Source organism: Amia ocellicauda, chromosome 22 (genome assembly GCF_036373705.1).
Source record: "Amia ocellicauda isolate fAmiCal2 chromosome 22, fAmiCal2.hap1, whole genome shotgun sequence".
NCBI classification, from domain to species: Eukaryota; Metazoa; Chordata; class Actinopteri; order Amiiformes; family Amiidae; genus Amia; species Amia ocellicauda.
The window spans coordinates 4,025,778-4,045,171 of NC_089871.1; the positions used below are offsets into that span (position 1 = coordinate 4,025,778).

The 19,394-nt window shown below is 43.5% G+C and overlaps 1 protein-coding gene across 13 annotated transcripts in view; it reads left to right on the forward strand.

Moving 5' to 3' along the window:
* Window positions 1-18,896, forward strand: part of LOC136717898 (unconventional myosin-XVIIIa) — a 111,814-nt gene extending 92,918 nt beyond the window's left edge. For 5 of the 13 annotated variants that reach the window (XM_066695456.1, XM_066695459.1, XM_066695461.1 and 2 more), the window contains 9 exons: window positions 403-519; window positions 1,672-1,755; window positions 2,861-2,998; window positions 4,453-4,638; window positions 4,763-4,902; window positions 5,701-5,745; window positions 10,805-10,927; window positions 12,436-13,968; window positions 15,283-15,416. In XM_066695456.1, the coding sequence (XP_066551553.1) occupies window positions 403-519; window positions 1,672-1,755; window positions 2,861-2,998; window positions 4,453-4,638; window positions 4,763-4,902; window positions 5,701-5,745; window positions 10,805-10,927; window positions 12,436-13,960 (2,358 nt within the window). In that variant the 3' untranslated portion in view covers window positions 13,961-13,968; window positions 15,283-15,416. Of the gene's footprint in view, window positions 1-402; window positions 520-1,671; window positions 1,756-2,860; window positions 2,999-4,452; window positions 4,639-4,762; window positions 4,903-5,700; window positions 5,746-10,804; window positions 10,928-12,435; window positions 13,973-15,282 lie in introns of all 13 variants that reach the window. The other 8 variants (XM_066695465.1, XM_066695467.1, XM_066695466.1 and 5 more) reach the window with 6 other exon arrangements.
* The last annotated feature ends 498 nt before the right edge of the window (window positions 18,897-19,394 follow it).

Below are 19,394 nucleotides of genomic sequence, written 5' to 3' on the forward strand. Positions count from 1 at the left end.
ACGGTCATTCCATTTGCTAAATTCTCACCCTGTTGATCGAAAGCAAGATTACAAAACACAGTGCGAACAGCAATCGTGCCCAAACCCAGGCGCTGGTATCCAGATTTGCATTCGGGTTTTTGGATGTGCACTTCAATTGACCATTTGTTTTCCAAGTCTTCTCCACTTTGTGTATTCAGAGCGCTTGTGTGTGCAGGGACTGTGGGAATGATTCACTTTGCGCATCTTCAGAGAGCCCACAGTCGCATAGTCTGAGAACTCGTTACGAGGCCTGCTAGTTTGTATTCAGGACCGGGAGTGCCGTACGTTTGGTGCTCGGGGGCTGTTAAGCGCAGGCCGGCGCTGAAGCGTCTCTCTCTCTCTCTCTCTCTCTCTCTCTCTCTCTCTCTCTCTGTGTCTCAGCTGGAGGAGCAGGTGAGCCGCCTGCAGCGCGAGAAGAACGAGCTGCAGTCGCGTCTGGAGGAGGACCAGGAGGACATGAACGAGCTCATGAAGAAGCACAAGGCTGCCGTCTCTCAGGTAACCCTCCCCCCCACCAGCAGCCACCCCCCAGGCCCACGTGACGGTCTGCGTTACAGTCAGAGCACATGCCAGCTCTTCGGAGCATGGAGAGTCACATTTCCTGCACTGAAGCTCACTTAAAACAGTGAATAAAACGGTGAAAAAATAAGTCTCTGAAAGCGTTGTCCTGCTCAGTTCCTAGTCTTTGTGCAGCAGAAGTTCATAGTTCCTGTTGGATCCAAGTGACCTTTCACCTCTGATTCCACGTGATATGAAATGGCAGTTGTTGGTCCATGTCCTTGCTGATTTAAAGAATGTCTGCAATATGGAGATCAGTCCCATTTCTCATCGTGTATTTAAGGGTCCAGCGTGTGCATGCGTGTGTGTGTATATGCGTGTGTGTGTGTGTGTATGTATACGTGTGTGTGTGTCAGTGTGTGTGTTTGTATGTGTATATGTGTGCGTGTGTGTTTGTGTATGTATATGTGTGTGTGTGTGTTTGTGTATGTATATGTGCGTGTGTGTGTGTGTGTGTTAGCTGGCATGCATTAATAAGTGTCCCTGTGTACCACGTCGGCGCCCGTGTGTTTGTCTGTGCGTGACAAGCTTTTCAAGTGGAATGCGCCGCACTATAAAAATGTCTCAGTGGGCCAGTCAATAAAATTAGGAGAGGGAAGAGATTATCTGCTGCCACTTGTTCCTGTAAATGTATCTTCTTGAAAGCGATGCAGGCGTCCCCGAAGGTTTGGATAGTTGAATACTTCATTTAGTTAAGAACACACTTATCTGAGTTTGACATTTATTTTTTTTAACGTTATGGGATGCATTGAATATAGAGCATTACAAAAAGAAAAAAAAAAAAAACTAGCAGCTCCTTTGTTACCCACTGAAGTGATTATTTAAAAAAAAAAAGAAGATTGTTGAGCATTAATGGAGCCTTAGATTTCCAACCTATTGGGAAAGCAACAGCAAATTTGTTAAAAATGTTGGCTTTCTTCCCTATGGGCTGTCAATGATCTGGCTTCATTAGCTGCATGCATCTCAACACCTGTGTTCATTTGGGTCTGTGTTCAGAGAAAATGCGCCTGCACTCCAAACCTCTTTGTGGTTGTAAACACATTACATATTCTGCCCTGTAGACTGACTGTTGTTTCGTCTGTTTTCTGACAGTCATCCAGGGACTTGGCTCAGATCAGCGATCTACAGGGTCAGCTGGAGGAAGTCAGCAAAGAGAAGCAGGAAATCCAGGAAAAGGTAAATCAAGGACCCAAAACGAACCGACAGCCTAAACCGCCTCCCAAGCTGTCCTATTTCAGGGATTTCGAGAGAGTACAGTCCTTACAGACTGGGAATCTTAATTTAATACACACAAGGGTTTAAATTACCAGAACACATAAGAAAGTTTACAAACGAGAGGAGGCCATTCGACCCCTGGTGCCCGTTTGGTGTCCATTAATAATGAAAAATCTGGATCTTGATGCTTTAAGAGAAAATTGTATCTCTCTGTAGAGTGCTGTAAACCTGCAGATTTAAAGAGTGTATAAAACATGGACCTCCCTGAGAATAGAAAGAGAGAAATCGGCGTCAGGATTGGCCTGAAGGGACCGAGAAGCAGAGTAACAGTAAAACACAATTAGATCTCTTTAAAAACGCAACGATGACAAAACAAAACAACACATGGATCTGCTTGTCTGTGAATCAGCCAGTCTCTCGGTGTACTTGTGTCATCTGTGGAATTATTGGTTCTAGTCACTTTAATTAATTAATGTTGTTTTGTTTACACTGTGGACAGTGTTTGATATATGGTGTTCGTGTATAAAGCCAAGTTTTTTGCGGTCAGCTGTGCCCGGAATTGTGTTCTTCAATATTTTAACTGTTAACCTTAAAATCACTTCAAACTCTTTCTTACAATGACCGCCCCTCCACTCCACAAGTCCCATTTCATTCTTCCTTTTAATGTTTTCGCTTTTGTGCCTCTGAAGTGATTCATGATTGAATCACACACAAGGACCCAGTCACTTTTTGAAAAGATCTTGATTTTCCCATTTTTTTCCCCCCTATGCAAAGTACTCTGGGATGCTTCATATAAAGAGTGCTTACAAGTGTCATATCACATTACAGTGTTCTTGAAATTGGCTCGTTGATGGCCACTGGGTTTTCCGGTTCAGGTTTTATCCGGCCTTTTAAAGAGGTTTATTTAAATGAATTGTTCACTTAGTGGAGGCAATTTAACCCCTATAACAGATCTTAAGGAGGTAGATGCCTATAGAATCTGATGTATCGCCCCCACGAGCACTGTGTTTGAAGAATGATATTGTGCTGTTATTCAAAATTTGTGTCTGTTCTTGTTGCCGTTTAGCTTCAGTCTCTGCAGAGCCAGCTGGAGTTTGTGGAACAGTCCATGGTGGATAAATCCCTCGTCAGCCGACAGGAAGCCAAGATCCGAGAGCTGGAGACCAAACTGGAATTCGAGAAGACCCAAGTCAAACGCCTTGAGGTGAGCCTGGGGGTCTGGATTCATCTAGGAGATTGGGTGGTAGAGCTCAGGGATAAAGCTCAGTGAGGCAGACCGTTTACTTGGAGTGGAAAAAAAATCACGATGCTGACGAGATGCAGCAAAAACTGAAGATGGCACACTTCTGCTTTCGGTTATCTGCTGTGTATCTGCTTTTAGGAGAACAAATGATACTGTTTGGACCGGTTTTCATCAGTTCAACAACATAAAAAATCCAGTTTTTGCATAAAGACACTGTTGATGAAATTACAGTACCAAAAAAAAACAAGGTTCCAAGCTTGGATTCTTAAACAAAAGGTTTTTTACAAAGGCGCTCACACACCAACACACATTATCTGTTTAAGCCGGATTTTATCCTGCTGCTTAATGTGCCCGCCCACCTTTTACTCTTCAGACAGCTGGCAGCACCTAAAGCGTTATTATTTTGTCAAGGGGAGCCTGTAGCATTTGTTTTTATTCTGTAGCATGAAGGATAATTTGAGGGCACCAGCAACACAAAGTTCCAGTCCAGGCTTCTAGTACAACTGTGCCACCCTTTCTTCAGTTGGTCTTTCAACTAATAACAAATGCAGTCAATGATATCCATTTTGTGTAATTTAATCTTTTTGGAATTACATTCTGTAATTACGTGAGACAAAGGTGAATCGTTTTTTCAATTTGACAAGGCGGCTGTAATTAAAGTTTGCTCCCTCAAGAGTGAATCTAGCCATTCTGGCATGTGGTTCAACTTCTTATTTACCACCAGCGCTCCGGCTCTGTTTCAATCACTCCACTTCATTAGTTATACAAATGCCCTGTCAGCACGTAATGCTCACATTAAAACTCCGGAGTAGATTAATTATTGTGCCTTCACGAGATATACTTTACGCATGTATTTTTTGCTGAGTTCAACAGTGAGAAGACTTTTTTTTTTTTTCTCATCCGTTTCCTTTCTTTGCTCAAACCTTAAGGTAGGTTGGATAGAACCTAGAACTTTGGTTAATCAATATGGAATTCAGGATTCCATCTGACATCAGTGGTTGTAGGCACCATTATGTGTACAGCGAGAGAGAGAGAGCTCTGTAAGGGGGCGGGGCATGAGCTGCCGTGTCAGAGTGATGTCACAGAAACCACCAGCAGCAAACGAATCAGACTGCTTTGTTTTAATCAATCAATCAATCAATCAATCAATCGATTTGTATTTACTAAAGTGCCTTTCACATGTGCTTTACAGATTGAAAATAGACAAATAAACAAATAAACCATTAGGCACGGAGGAGAGGAAAATAAAAACTCCTATATGAAGATTGTTATAGGAGAAAATATATCTCTGAGGGTCCACGGCTTAAGGCTTAATGTTTGCCCCCCTCTGGGCAGTACAGTTATTCTTGAGCACCCTGCTCTCCCGGTGTCGTACCGCTTTGCACCGCTGACCCGCTGAGTTTTCTGCCCCGTAGAGCCTCGTGAGCCGACTCAAGGAGAACGTGGAGAAGCTGACGGAGGAGCGGGACCACCGCGGGGCGGCAGAGAACCGCGAGAAAGAGCAGAACAAGCGCCTGCAGAGACAGATCCGGGACGTCAAGGAGGAGATGGGCGAGCTGAGCAAGAAGGAGGCCGAGGCCAGCCGCAAGAAACACGAGCTGGTAAGAAGCGTGGCACGGAGATTCCTTCTGTTACTTCTGCAAAAGCAAGATAGATAAAGGGGAAGGAAATGTCTGTCGTGGCGTTTAGCACAGGCCTCCTTCAATCTGTGGTCTCTGCCAACAGGAAATGGACATCGAGAGCCTAGAAGCAGCCAATCAGAGCCTGCAGGCCGACCTCAAGCTGGCCTTTAAGCGAATCGGGGACCTGCAGGCTGCCATCGAGGACGAGATGGAGAGCGATGATAACGAGGATCTAATTAACAGGTAGGGCCTCTTCTCTGCCTCGCTGCGCCGCCCCCCCCGCCCCACCGAGACCCTTCTCTGGACTCTCCTTTTCAATATCCTCTGAATTTCCACCTCACTGCCGATCTTGCAGTCATTTCCGTGGCTGAAGTAAAGCCATGCAAGTCATATTTTGATTTGATCTGATCTCATTTTTACTTTATAGGACTAGACCAGCCATGATTTTGCGGGGGTTTATTGCCTCTAAGTAAACATCTCATTAGTATTATTTGTATTTATATTATTCCTGTAAAAGAATGGAGATGCATTTCAACATCTCTCCCTTAGTACTTTTATTGTATTTCTAGTGCTTTGTAGTCTTTGTCACTGTTTCCCTCCCCCCTCCTCAAAGAGAGCGTTCTTGGTTTAATCTAGACTGGTTCCCGTTTCTTAATTTGTTCAGCCTCGCTTTCCTGTGACAGTTCTCTCCGTAATAAATAAATAGTACAAGATTAGACTGCGCTAACTTCTTCCATTGAAAACTTGGGGAGGTCAAGGGAAGCACTAGGTACGATTACCTTGTGACTGGGATTTTCGAGAACAAATCGCCAGTCACGTAAAGCAGTGTAATCGTAACTGGTGTCTGTACTCAGAACTGGTTCCATCGTCCATTCGGGGAAAAAGGTTCTTGTGAAATTCAGAAGTGCATCACTTGATTTTTCATTTTCTGTTGCCTTATTTGGGTTTTGTCATTTTGTGTTTCCTTATGACTATTTTTCTCACTTATATCTCCTTTTCTTTTTTTCTTGTTTGCCTCTTTCACCCGACTTCCATCTCCAGTTTACAAGACATGGTGACAAAGTATCAGAAACGAAAGAATAAAACGTGAGGATTGGACCATGCGCCCGTTTATTTTCCTGTCTTTGTACTAATTTGTTATCCCTCTTTTTTTTTTTAAACATCCATTGACCTTCGTTGGGTGAAGGTGCAGTATCTACGAGATCTTGCAGCAGGACTAGACTAGCCTAAACTTAATTTGATTTGTGTGTGTATATAATCCCAAAAAGACTTGTTCTTCCTGGGAGTCATGCTGTTAATGGTGAGGCAGTTTACACAGAGTTGTGGGGTCTGGACCACATTACCCAGCTATGTCGTTGGATCTCTGGGTTCCTTAAAGAAACCGCCTGAAGAAACTAAAGGAGGCAAGATGAGTCTAATAGTCTCCCATGGTTTGTAACCTTTCTAATGAAGATAATTAGGCACCACACATGGTCAGTGGGAAACTGCAAGGTCCTGATACTGCGTTTTTGTCCCGGGCATGTCCGTTAACCCGTAACAGATTTTTTCCTAGATATGTATTAAACTACGCTGCATGGTGACATAAGCTATTCCGTACGCATGAATCTGACAAATTGCTGCCTTTAACCTAACGAAACCCCCTTTCTCCTCATATTAAAGGTGTTTGTCAAAGTATATAGAATAGGAGAAGTAATAGCCAATGTGTCAGTGTTTTGTATCACATGAACAAAGTGAGTAAGTATGCTTATATATATATATTTATTTATTTTATATATTTGTAAATCAATTACTCTGCATTACAGCAACGAGATTTGTAGAATTTGACAAGTACCTCTGCGCTTTTTGTAGGTTTGGCAGATAAATAAATGGGTCAGTCCTTGTGTATAACGGCTCCCAGTTGATCCGGAGATCAATAATACATCTCATCTATTTTTCAAACCTTACCTATCTATACATATGTGTATATTTATATTTCTAAATCCACACACAGTATGTTCCAAGTCTCTCTACAAGATGAAAAGTAAGTTATCCCCTGGCACCATTCTTTAATAAGCTGTTCTGATCTTGCTGTTATTCTTGCGTATGATCTACAGGAGGCAAAGAATGACTTAATCGTATCATTAAAACAGGCTCTGATTGTTGAAGCCAGTAACTTACTGTTTTAAAGTGATGCAGATCTATGTGTGCGCCTCAACAGGAGGAAAACATGTATGTATTTATTTATTTATTTTTGACTTGGCAAAGAAGGACGGCTTCTTTGATTTTACACCTGCTCCGAATCAATTATAGATTTTACTGTGCAAATCCTGAAAAGCACCGCTGCTGTCATTTATTCTGTACTACAGATCATTGAAGATTAGGGTTTTATTATTTTTTACTCTCAAGTGGAACTCATCCAGCTCTGCATCTTGAAATTTTAATTTTGATGCTTGGTAGCCGGGGGGGAAACGCACGTAATGGCTTAGCGATGAGACTGCCCAGCCAGGTCTAAACTGCGCTACTTTGTGCTTCTTTCTCACAAACATGGGCTCCTCAGATTCTTGTGCTAGCTTAAGTCTTCTGGGATCAATGACGAATCTGTGAAGGAGTGGTTGGAGTGATTGATCGACAAACTCGCGCTGGCGTTTGTGGTAGAGCAGTTGTTTGTTCTTTACTGCAGGTACGAGGCTTGTGAAACTATTCATAATGATCACGAGATTAATGTGATTTGTGGACAGTGTGTATGTTTTTAATGGAATTGCTTTTGTGTGAGTTGCCTTGGGTGAAGGAGTAGGGGAAATCATAATAATAATAATGACAATAATAAACACTTTAGAGATGCTTGTGAAATTCCCACTGGCGGCTCTGAAATGGAACAATGGGTTTGTTTACTTCAGGTATGAAGCGTAGAAAAGTAATAATTCTGATAATCAAAATCCTACTGCACTTTCGCAACTGATTATTATTACCCCTCGTTTATAATGTGATTTTCAGCATTAGCTGCCTCGCATAATGGCATTAGTCAAATATTAATAATAGTAAATGAATTCCCACTGGTGTCTTTGATAAAGACGTGTTTGCAGATTCACTGCAGTTATAAAACTTCTGAAATTTGCAGTAAAGTTAGAATAAGTGTGATTATGCCAGTAGATTTTTTCTGAAATGAAGTTCAGACTGAACAAGACAGGGCCCTGAACACATACTTGTTCGAGGGATTTCAGAGGCTCTCTCCGGTGTGCCGCCCACACCTCAAAAAGTGCACGGAAACAAAAACCTGCCTTCCCTTGAATAAGCCAGCTGCAGGAACACGGCCTCCTATGAAGTGCTATTCTAGCTAGTCTTCTCTCTTTTGAGAAGGTAATTGTATTTTTTGTTACTGTTGTTGCGTATTGTTTTTTTGTTGTTTGTTTTCCTGTAGGAGAAAACCTCCCTACCTAATCATTTTGGTCATTTTATATACGAGAGAAAAAAAACTTGTGCCAAGCCACTGAAGATGCAAGAGAGAGGAAGAGGGGAAAAAGGGGAATCCATAGAAACTAATGATAAATGTAATAGTGTGCAACAGAGATATACAGCCAGTGGAACCCAATTGTCACAGACAATTAATGTCTCCTCTGCAGAGCCTCTGTTTGTTTGCTCCCTTGGGTTTCAGAACCGCTTAACTAATGGTACGCAGCCAAGGACATAAATTGTGTGTGACACAAAGTGTAAAGCACTCGATTACAAACCTCCGCCATCCCTTGGTTTCCCTTACAAGTTTGTTCATGGGAGCCGTCTTTTTATTATCGCTGCTGTAAAAAGCCATCACCTTTGTGTCTTTCCCAGGCTTGGAGGCACTGCCTGCAGAGAGTGTCAGGTAACGAGAAGCTACTGCGGTTCATTTTCGGGGGCTGTCGTCTTTTCAGCACATTATGTGGTCACCTTGGTTAATTAGTAGCCGGGAGTGTGTGTTTAAATAGGCCATGCGTCAAAACGGAGCCCAGCGTCGTCGAGGTGAGCAGTTCTGGCACAGATGTGAAATGCTCGGGACACAACACCGAGCACAAAAGGGATGGCTTAAAAAAAGCTTAAAAAGCAATCTGTAATCACTGAGCGCAGGTTTCACTTGCAGCAAAGGTCTGCAATCACTTTCCCATGAACTGTTGCATGCACACCTTTTGTTGATTAGCTGCTTGACTTTATAAAGATTTAGCGCATTGTAGCGCCCCTATCAATTAGAGGTGGTGCGAGTTGAGTACAGCTACTGCAGTCTAGGCAGTGTCATAGATATGGCTTTGATCCCCCAAGAGGCGGCTGCCTGTGGTGGGTGGGCATTGATAGGGAGAGATTTACTCCCTCAATGGCTTTAATTAGAATAATACTAAAGTCGTTTACTCTGCGATAACAAAATGCTCTGGAGACGGCCAGTTGGGAAAACTTGTCTATAGTTTTTCTAAATCAAATACTCTCTTGTCGATGTTGACTCCCTTGGTTGCTGAGTGAATACGTGATGTCAATGAGGTTACTAAGGTACCCCTAAATTCATCCGTGGGATTCACAATGTTGCAAATTGCATATCCTGTCCCGCTTCCACATTTCAGAGGACACGTGGATGTAGTCTGCATCTCTCCGCTGTCCGTCAGGTTTTGTGGCCAGCCCAGTGGATAATAACTGGTTGTTTAGTGTGGATGGAAGATATTTGAAGGAGTACCTTTTGTATTGTCTAATTCTTCAATTCATTATTTAATTCTCCTATTCCTTTTATTTGTGGTTGTGTTAACTCAAACTCAAAAAGTCCCCCTTTCCCATTGTCACACATTAACTGCGTATCCTGAAAGTTATAATCCCTGAGAGAGAATGTGCAAACAAAACAGCGATTTATTTTTTCTTTTCTTTTGTATGTCGGTACCTGCAGCACAGTAAATGGGCAGGACTGATCTTTAGTGATGGGGAGAGTCGGGTATAATCTTCACTGCCTAAGCTGGACCTCAAAGCCGAGAATTAATATGTGGAAAAACACAACTATGACAACTGGAGGGAGGGAGGTGTGGGGCCCTGATGCGCCGAGTCTCCTTTCATCCTGTATTTACTGCAGCTCCTATTTACTACCCCAGGACGGTTTTCCACAATACCGCTCTGAATTGCCCGAGTTGCTTTGATAGCCCCAGCTTGGTGTGCAGACTTAATTATAGCTTCAAAAGAACGATTTGCATCCTACTCTGCAAGGATGACTCCCTGCTTACCGGCCCATTATCGGCCATTATGTGCTTTCGAGGGGGAGGGAAGTAGTCAGGTACATATTTGTGTTTACGAGTGGCCTGTTGCCAAATGGCTATTCATGTTGTCGGTGAGCATTAATTTGCGGACGGCGTACTGTGAAAGATCAAAGAACATTTTTTTTTTTAATCACTTTCTACCTTTCTGAATTAACCTATGATTTCCCCCTGATTCACAATTAGTTATCACCACTCTTGTGACCAAAACCTCTTGATTTAGTTCACAAGCACAATTCAACCATGACTGTGTAGCTGTAGGTGTTGATGCCGTAGTGCACCCCACCTAGTTTGAAGACCGGCTAAAACTATTGCTCTTTAAATTGAGGTATGCCACTTCGCTTTCTTTGAAGTATTAAGTTGTGGCGACATCCTTTATAACGGCTTTATATTTGCCTTTTTCCTTTGTGGATTGGCGTGTGCCTATAGACTATTTAAGCAGCGCAGGCTTCTATTCCCAACCTGCATGCGAGCTTTGTGTCTGTTTTTGGATGCAGTTTGTCTCGAAATAAAAGCGCAGCATAATGAATAAAATGAAATTGTTTTATTTTTTATTTTTGTGGCGCATTTGTTTATCTTCTTTTCCCCCCATGCATTGCCCTAACCCGAGTGTGCCTTTCAAAATGTAATAGATGAAACGCGGCTGTTCCCTTGTGCTTCCGACAACGCACGGTTCTAACTAACTGCAAGACAAGGCTGTGATATTTATAATGGTATTAACAGAACAATAATAAACAGTTTCTGCAGGTTTTGTGGGTGATTCATCATCCATTGTTTGTACTCTCTCTCCTCTGCTCGTTCTCTCTCTCTCTCTCTCTCCTCTGCTCTCCTCTGCTCTGACCACCATCTAACTTTATTTCAATTACGCTTCCTCTCGCTGTCTGACCTTTCCCCCTCCCGTCCCCTCCTCTCAGCGGGGATGATTCCGAGACCGATTCGGAAGTGGAGGATCGCGTCGATGGCGTCAAATCGTGGCTGTCGAAAAACAAAGGCTCCACCAAAAACCTATCGGACGACGGCAGCTTGAAGAGCTCCAGGTCAGTGGGACGTTTCAGGAGCAGGGCTGGCCCTCTCCCCTGTGATTGGCCTTCCTCACCTCTCTTCACTTCACCTGCAGTTTCAAGTTTTATTTTGTATTTATTTATTTCCACCCTTCGACTGCGGAACCTGTAACTGTTAATGGCCTTGGGTCACTGCTGTGACACCGGATTAAACCTGAAGAGATCTAGATGGCATGTGTGGACCAAGATGCATGCGTCCTCAGGGACCGCACGCAGTCCAGCCACCTAGCAGACCTCTGCAAATTGCACGCTGCTCTGTAGGATGAGCGTGACGTATTCCCGTTCAGAACCAGCGCTGCCTGTACTATAGTTCCCAGCGCGCACTCCGAGCTGAGGCATTTACTGGCTGAGCCTCTAGTCTCCATTCGCCATAGTCAAATAGCATCAGAAACTCCAGCAGCATGTTAAAAAAATCTTTTAAATGCAGATTACCTTGGGAAGGCTGAAGGATGGCTATTTCAGTGATAATCTGCTACCCATTCTCCCCATTGTCACAAATTTCATGACAGGAAGCTGTAAAAAGAAGCAGCTGCTGACAGCTTTATTGACGTGCCCTGTAGCCAGCTGGCATGCCTACCTGCCTCCCTGTGCAGGAGATTAATGGATCCGCCTGTTTGCTGACAGCTAAGATTGCCCTACGTTTGTCTTCTTGTGAGAAGATTTACTGTACCGTCTTTTTCCACATTCTTTCAAACTTTTCTTCCTTTTTTAAATCCGTTTCGCTTTCCTTTCTTTTGTGTGTGGTTTTACAACTGACCGCAAAAATTGAAATCTTAACCTCCTGTGCCAGCGGGGATAAGCTTTTGATTGCACCTAAGCCAGTCAGCTTTTACAGCTGCAGTATTCCCGTGTTGTTGTCCTTTTGCCAAACCAGGGGTGAATTGTCCAGAGTTACGTTTGGCTGCAGTGACCTCCACTTTCCTTTGTAAGTGAGGGGGGGTCTGAAGAGTCAATACCAAGCCTCTCAAAATCAATGACTTCAGATTCCTGTATTGCATCAAGTGTATTAAAATTGATTTATCTTCCATCTCTTCCGCTTGTTTAGTCATCCAGAACTCATTATACTGACGGTTTGAATTTGATTTTGTTAAATGGTACGGGAGATTAAAATGAGGTGTTACATTTGTCCTGTAATTGTTGATGAACACCCGACTGGTTAATCAGAAATTCATTAAGAGTTTTATTTATTTATTTCAGGAATACTGCGCTTTATGCATAAAGACTAAAGGCACGAGTTAGACTTCCTTGCAGTTGTAGCATTAAGCAAAATCATTTTACTCCTGAATTGCATTTTATCCCCATCATATTATTTATCATCTTAGTCTTCTCATCTGTCATCTCATTCGTGTCACTCATCTGTCTTCTTATGCAATCCATTCATCTCTTCTTTTTTCCTTCTTTCGTTTTTCCTCCTCCCTTCATCCATCTTTCCTCGCTGTCCCCATTCCCGCCTCCCCCGATCCTCCTGCCCTTCCACCCTTCAGATATGCCGTAAATGTAGACGCCAAAGAAGGGAAGGAGTGGAAGGAGGGCAAGGAGTGGAAAGAAAGTAGCAAAGAAGGCAAAGAGGTAGAGCAGAGCAGGCCGGTGTCGGTCATGAGTTCTCTCAGCTATAGGAAACGTGCCAACCTCAAGGACTCCATCGGTGGCACCGGGGATGAGAGCTCGCTCTTCAGCACGCTGAAGGAGCACTCCGATTCCCAAGACAGGTCGTTCCGAAAACCCAAACGCAACTCAGCGGCGGACAACCAAGACGACACCTACTCTGTGAGCTCCTGGAAGAAATCCCAGGCCGACGACCTGGACGACAGGAGCTCGGTGGTATCGCAGGCCTACTCGGAGGCCACCAGCCGGGCCAGGAAAGGGCTGGACAGGCGATGGTCCATCGTGAGCCCCGACTTCGACAAGGAGTCCCTTGTCTCCGGCCCCGCCAGCCGGGCCTCTGTCAGGCGTGGGAAGGACGTGGACGACGATGCGAAGTCGACCCTCAGCTTCGGCTTGTCCAGCCCGCTCAGCATGCGCCATAGCCTGTCACGGCTGGACGATAGCCGCAGCGATCCCTTCGGGTCGTCCACGAGCCCTGGTCTGAGCCGGCGATCCGGAGCCCGCAGCCCCAGTGCTACGAGCCGGGCCGAGTCCAGGCTGTCACTCTCCCGGAGCCGGCTGAGCGAGTTTGATGACGATTCCTTGAGTATAGCCTTCAGCGAGGGCCGTTCCTCCGCCTACAGTCCCCACTCGCTGGGCCGCAGCTTCTCCGTGCCTCCCCAGCCCAAATCCTCGGTGTCGGATGAGACGCAGCCTGACACCACCGACGTCAAACCAGTCGGGCACCGCAACTACCTGGACCCAGATCTGGAGGCAGCCATCAACGAGGTCCTTAGCTACAAACCCATCAAGTTCAAGCGCAAGAGCCTGGACCCCGACTCCGATGGGGGGGAGGATGATGATGCCGGGGAGAAGGACGATGACGAGGATGACCGGAAGAGCGTCCGTAGCGTGAAAAGCGTACAGCTGGATCGCCCATCCTCCTCGGCCTCCTCCAGCCTGAGACGTTCGGCCTCTGCCATGGACTTCGCCCGTCCGGTCAGCAGCTGCAGTACCAGGAGTAGCCGGAGCAGCAAGAAGGGCAAGAGCAAGAAGAAGAAGAGCAGGAGCTCTGAGTCGGACAGCTCCTCGGAGGACCAGCGCAAGAGGAAGAGCTCCTCCAAGAAGAAATCTAAGAAGTCCAAGAAGAAATCCAAGAAAAGGGAAACCGACTCGTCTTCCTCTTCTGAATCCGAATCGTCAGAGTCCTCCTCTTCCTCCAGCAGCTCAGGAGGGTCCACTGTCTCCTACCGAAGCTCCAACAGCATCAAGAAAGGCCCTCGCCAAGCCATATCAGGCTCCGAAGAGACAAAGGAACCCCCCACGGGCGAGGAGCGACCCGCGTCCAGGAAAGATGATAAGAAAAGGAAGAAGAAAGTGGACAGTCTGATGATGAAGTACCTCTACAGACCCGAGAGTGACTAGCGCTGTCAGTAGGTGATGCCCGTCTCAGAGTGCAGCGTGGTAAAAGCATGGCGTGCGACTAACTAATCCAGAAATGGTCCAGTACTGTCTGTGATCTGGATTTGTACTCTACTCCTTTGACTTAAATCACTGTAAGACTACTAACTGAGACAACATGCACAAATGAAGTTGTTCTGGTATGAGTTTGAGGTTGAATTTCCCATCGCAAGTGTGGTATGATGTGTGTGTTTGTACTACCGTAGAGAAGGCCCTTTAAGTTGCTAATGCATGTGTGATACATCAGTAGTACCGAGAGCGCTACAGGTGTTGTACATCTATGTGGGCTATACAGCGCTGTCTCTTTCCCTGCCGTAGCTGTGAAGCTGCTGGTGTCAGTAGGGGGACAAATGCAAAGAAAAGACTTGTGTGTTCGTTTGAACCGTACAATGCACTGAAGCAAGTGAAGTGGGAAGTGAAATGCATGTGGGTGTTATTACTAACATTAACCGAAATGCCGGTGTGATTTATAGCTCCACGGCAAAAAGCCAAAGCAAATGAAAGCTCTGGTGCAGACAATTAAGCAAGACCAGTATAGATTGTTTTCCGAGCCTTGTGAAGTGGTTTAAACTTAATTAAACGAGATCATCACTGTGCGCACAAAGCATATATGGATGTTGGGGATTGACGTCAACAAAACCCTGATGCCAAGCAATCTATACCTCTCTCTACTTTAATCTGCTGGCTCCCAAATCTGTCTCCTTCCTCTTTAAGTCGGCTTGTTAAGGTATGAGAGTCCTGATGTGTTTAAAAAAAAAAAAACATGCTTTCATGGTAAGCAAACCATTTTTGAGATTCCAAGAAAATCGAAGGTGGCCTCGGTTCCTGGAATCTTAACAAAGCAAGGCATGTTCTGAATGAACAGCTACGTCAACAGTTTAACATTTGTGTTTGTCTGTTTGTTCCCAGCTGAGGAATCTGTCGTCTTTCACATTAGCTGTAGTCCAATCTGAAAGAGAAGCATTCTGACCTTGAGAATTTTACTGCCCTTCCCATATCTCCCTCTTTTGAAAATGTTGCCACTTAAGAATACTTTTATATTGGCAATCCATCAGAATCTTTCTGCAGATGTATTAGTAATAATAAAAAGATTATAAATCTCTAGTGATTGTTTGTTGGTTTCCCTTTGAAGTCTTTTTTAAATTCTTGACATTGGTTAGAAAATAGCTTTAAAATGGCATTAATGTAAAATTGAAATGGAAAAAAAGTGTGGGACTCGAAGGAATTGTTTGGATTCAGTTTATTTGTTCATTGATTTTAAATTCCAATCTATTTTCTCTCCCCAGCCCCCCCTCGTACCGAAGACGCTTCGATGTCGACAGGTCCGATGAGGAGGACGACGAAGGCTCCAATCTCAGCTCCTATCGCTCCCGCTACTCAAGACGCAGCTATCTGAACGACAGCGACGGCGAATCCAAGCTTCCCGAAACCACGGCATAATGCGCCCCCCCGGCCCACCAGCACCACCCCCACACACACACACACACACACACACACACACGCAACACACACAACGCACCCTCACACTCGGACTCGCATGCTTGCACAGACGTGACAACCACTCACAGGCCACCGGACGGACCAGTGCCCCGGTTCTGGAACGAGATCTCGGCACGCTCCCTCGTCTGGATATATAGAAAGAAAACGAACAACTGTTGAAAAAAATGAAATGGAGAACATGTTGGCTGTTGGGCGCAGAGTGGATTGCGGCTGCGTTACAGCTCTGGACCGCTTGGAGATCCCGATGTGCTAGGAACGATCCGTGCAAGGGCTGAAAGCTCGGGCCCGTTTGTCGGCTGTGATGCGTGCGCTTGTTTCCCGAAGTTTGAAATCCGCCTGCTTTACCCCCACCTCCCGAACGAGGCGCTTGAATCTGATCCCTTTAGCTGCCTTTGCCCGAAGCACTCTGACCTGTGAACAATAATCACCGTCTTCTCTGAGGTTGCGAGGAAAAACCTCCACTTGGCTAAACTGCTGCTGGCCTCCTCCATCACGCTTGCGACTGGGCCAAAGAGCTGATTTTAGTCTGCGTTAACGTGAACCTTTGTTTAGCTGCACCGTAAAAACAAAAAGATACCAAAATGCCTTTGTTGCAAGTACGCCTGCACTGTACTCTGTTCCTTGTTTTTGTCTTTGAGTGCTCAAGTCGTTGAGAGATGAAATAAATAAAAGGAGCACTGAGGATAAGTGCCATTGATGAAAGTAGTTTGCGGTTTGTGTTCAAAGCTGCTGTTCTGAAATTCTCTTTCATGCAACGGCTGATAATTTAACGGATTGCAAAAAAAACAAAAAACTTTCCTTGTTTTGCTTTTAATATTTCTTTCTGTTACAGCAACTGGAGAAAACAATTTAAAACAGCGGTGGAAAAACATGATCTTGTTTTTGCTTCCTTCCTCCAATTTTAATTGTGTGTGATTGGGAGAGAACTGCAGTGACGGAAATGAAATTGCAATTTTTCTGGTGTGATTTGTGAACGAGGCCTTGTTTCCCGTGTTGTTTCAACTAAATTGTCTAGGTACTTGCAGTAACGGTTTTGGTAAGAATCTTTGGCTCAGTTTTATATAAATATATGTGTATTTCCCCCCTTCTTTTCTCTTGTCTGTCTCATTCATCTTTCCAAAGGGAATGTACTTGATCTTGGGTACAGTGCATTTGTAGTGATTATTTTCAATGTTTCTCCACTTTCTATGGTGGCTCCATACTGGATAACGGATGACTTTTGACCATCTCCCATAGAAATGTAAAGATATGACAGTTGCCTATTGTATACAACTCATTAGACAGGACTTGGTGAATGACGTGCTAATACAGTACCTGAGAGAACCGTCTCTGATGAAATCCTTTGAGTTTCTTTAAAGCATGTGACCATATTTTGGTCTTAAAATCCAGTACGATCGAATGTGTTCAAGGTTTTTGCTGAAAATTAGTTTCCATTTGTAAACATCTAAATTCCTCGGCTCCATTATGGTATTTATACAGTAACTTGAACTAATTTAGTGGTCTGCTCGAATACAGCACACCTTTCCCTGGGATATAGCATGGGAACCTAAGCGTTTAGATTGAGATTACTGAACTGGTTTCTTTATAGACCTGTGTTTTCGACACTATCCTAAAAAGGTCCACTGCTATGACTTCTTTTTCTATGCATTCAATATTAACTTTTATTATTAAAAGTGAGATTGTAGATGATCGTGCTTTTGAATGCAGCTCAGACACTAAGGCAAAAAAGAAACCCCAAAAGGTCAAAAATAACAATTAAAAATCCATGGGTGCAAATCGGAATAACATTACTAGTTGTACACATTAATATATATAACTTTATTATCCATTCTAGCTTTCAAAATAGTTTGTGTTTATTTTCCTTATTGAACAAATGACCACTTGTTATAGTAATTTTGCATTACAGTTTAATATATTGTAAATAAATTATGGTGATTGTTGTTTTAGCATTTTTCTCGGAGGGATTTCTCTGGTTGTGTAGAACTCACAGGGTGAAGACTAGAGCTGCATCAGATTCGGTTTTGTTCGGGGATTTTTAACCCCTCTCCCCCCAAAACAAATTTGCTTCTCTGTGAAGCTTGTGTGAGAGAGAGAAATGAAAGTGTCATTGAAAAAGACAGATCGTTTTATCTCTGCTTTTGCCTGCTTTGTTGAATTTCCTTTCATTGGTTCAAGTGCATTACTCACATACCTGTACTATCCAGCCTTTTCCACAGGGCACATCTCTCAATGTACCCTCCGTTCTGCTTGCAACGAGAGTAGCTCCGAAATAGACAGTAAAACGTAGTGATTATGACATTTTAAAACAATATAGTAGCAGCACAATGACACCCAGATGGTAGAGTTCTGACCTTGTCAACCACGTAAAGAATCACAAATATGTTTCTGATGTATCCAGCCATATTAGCAGATACGAAATGAAGGGAACGGAGCTGTCAGACCATTTTCCCTTTCTATAGATATGTTAGGTAACTTCAGTACTATTAATTGATCACAACATAGTCTACATTAAATACTTTTTCCATTTCTAAACCAGACATGGCTCTTTTTTTTTTCCATACAAGGACAAAGTTTCACACAAAATTGAGATGAGAAGTGGGAAATAAAAGGGCACTCTGACCGTCATTTTCAAATCTGTAAATGTTTAATGGGCATGTATATTACTTGAAAAGCTTTATAAACTTTTTAAACATTTCCACACTCCTAGCCTTGGATAAAATATCAGATGGGCTCTTTCATTTTCTGTAGAACGAATTAGAGATTGTTGGAGACATAATGGTGTATAATTACTTTATAACCAAGTGCAGAAATGTCTAGTGAGTACATTGGCTTTATAGATGAGGAAATGTATAGTCAAACTGCATTCTGGAAACAATGTTAACATCTTCATATTTTTGCTTTTGTTTCCTGTCGGTTAGAGTCTCACGATTGCTAAATTACAGAGAAACCGTCTCAATTTGGAAGCATATAAAGGACCGAATGATGGGAATGATGCATACATGAAAAGTGATCAATATTTAATCTTACATATACTGTAGAATGACTGTAAATGGTACTGTATGTTTTACTGTTCATTTAACTCTCATTGTAAGCACTGATGTACAAACTCCTGCTGTGCACATAAATTGGGCGATTAAAAATTAAGAATTATATATATATATATATATATATATATATATATATATATGTATATATGTGTGTGTGTGTGGCTCTAGCTTCGAGTGCTCTAGTTGTATGAAAAGCTGGAAGAACAGATGTGGGGCACGAAAAAATAAATTGTGAATTTTATTGCCATTTTTAAAACGGATAAAAAAAACTTTGGTTAAAATGTATTGTCTGTTATTCTGTAAGATTTTTTTTGGACTATTTATGAAAAATAAACTCTTGGGTTGTATTTTAACGATCTTATGGCTTTACTTTGTGGGATGATCATATACTTTAGAGGTCACACATGCATTAGTAGTCATATATATGTGTGTATGGTTTTTTTGTGTACTACCCACATGGATGCCAACTTGGCAACACACCTGGCACAAGCCTGGCAGTGCAATGATGGTTCAGGGAGAAAAGCATTTGAAAATAGTCCATCGCCTGCTCAGAGTCCTGACCTCAGCGCCACAGAACACCTCTGGGATGAACTGGAAGGCCTTCAAGAAGAGATCACAAAGACAAACCACTTACTAGAAACCACCTGTGGACGGAGTGCCCTGGCATTCCTGCTGCCTATTGCAAAGATCAAAGACAAGGGTGAACCTGAGTCCATTAAAAAACAATGAGATAAACTGCCTTTTTTGTGTATTTGGTCTTTTGTTTCAGTACTTTTGGTTGTGTAGTGTAGGCACTGGATTAGCTCAACTGGCGGGGAGGGTGTGGTTTCTTTACCACGCATTAAATGCCA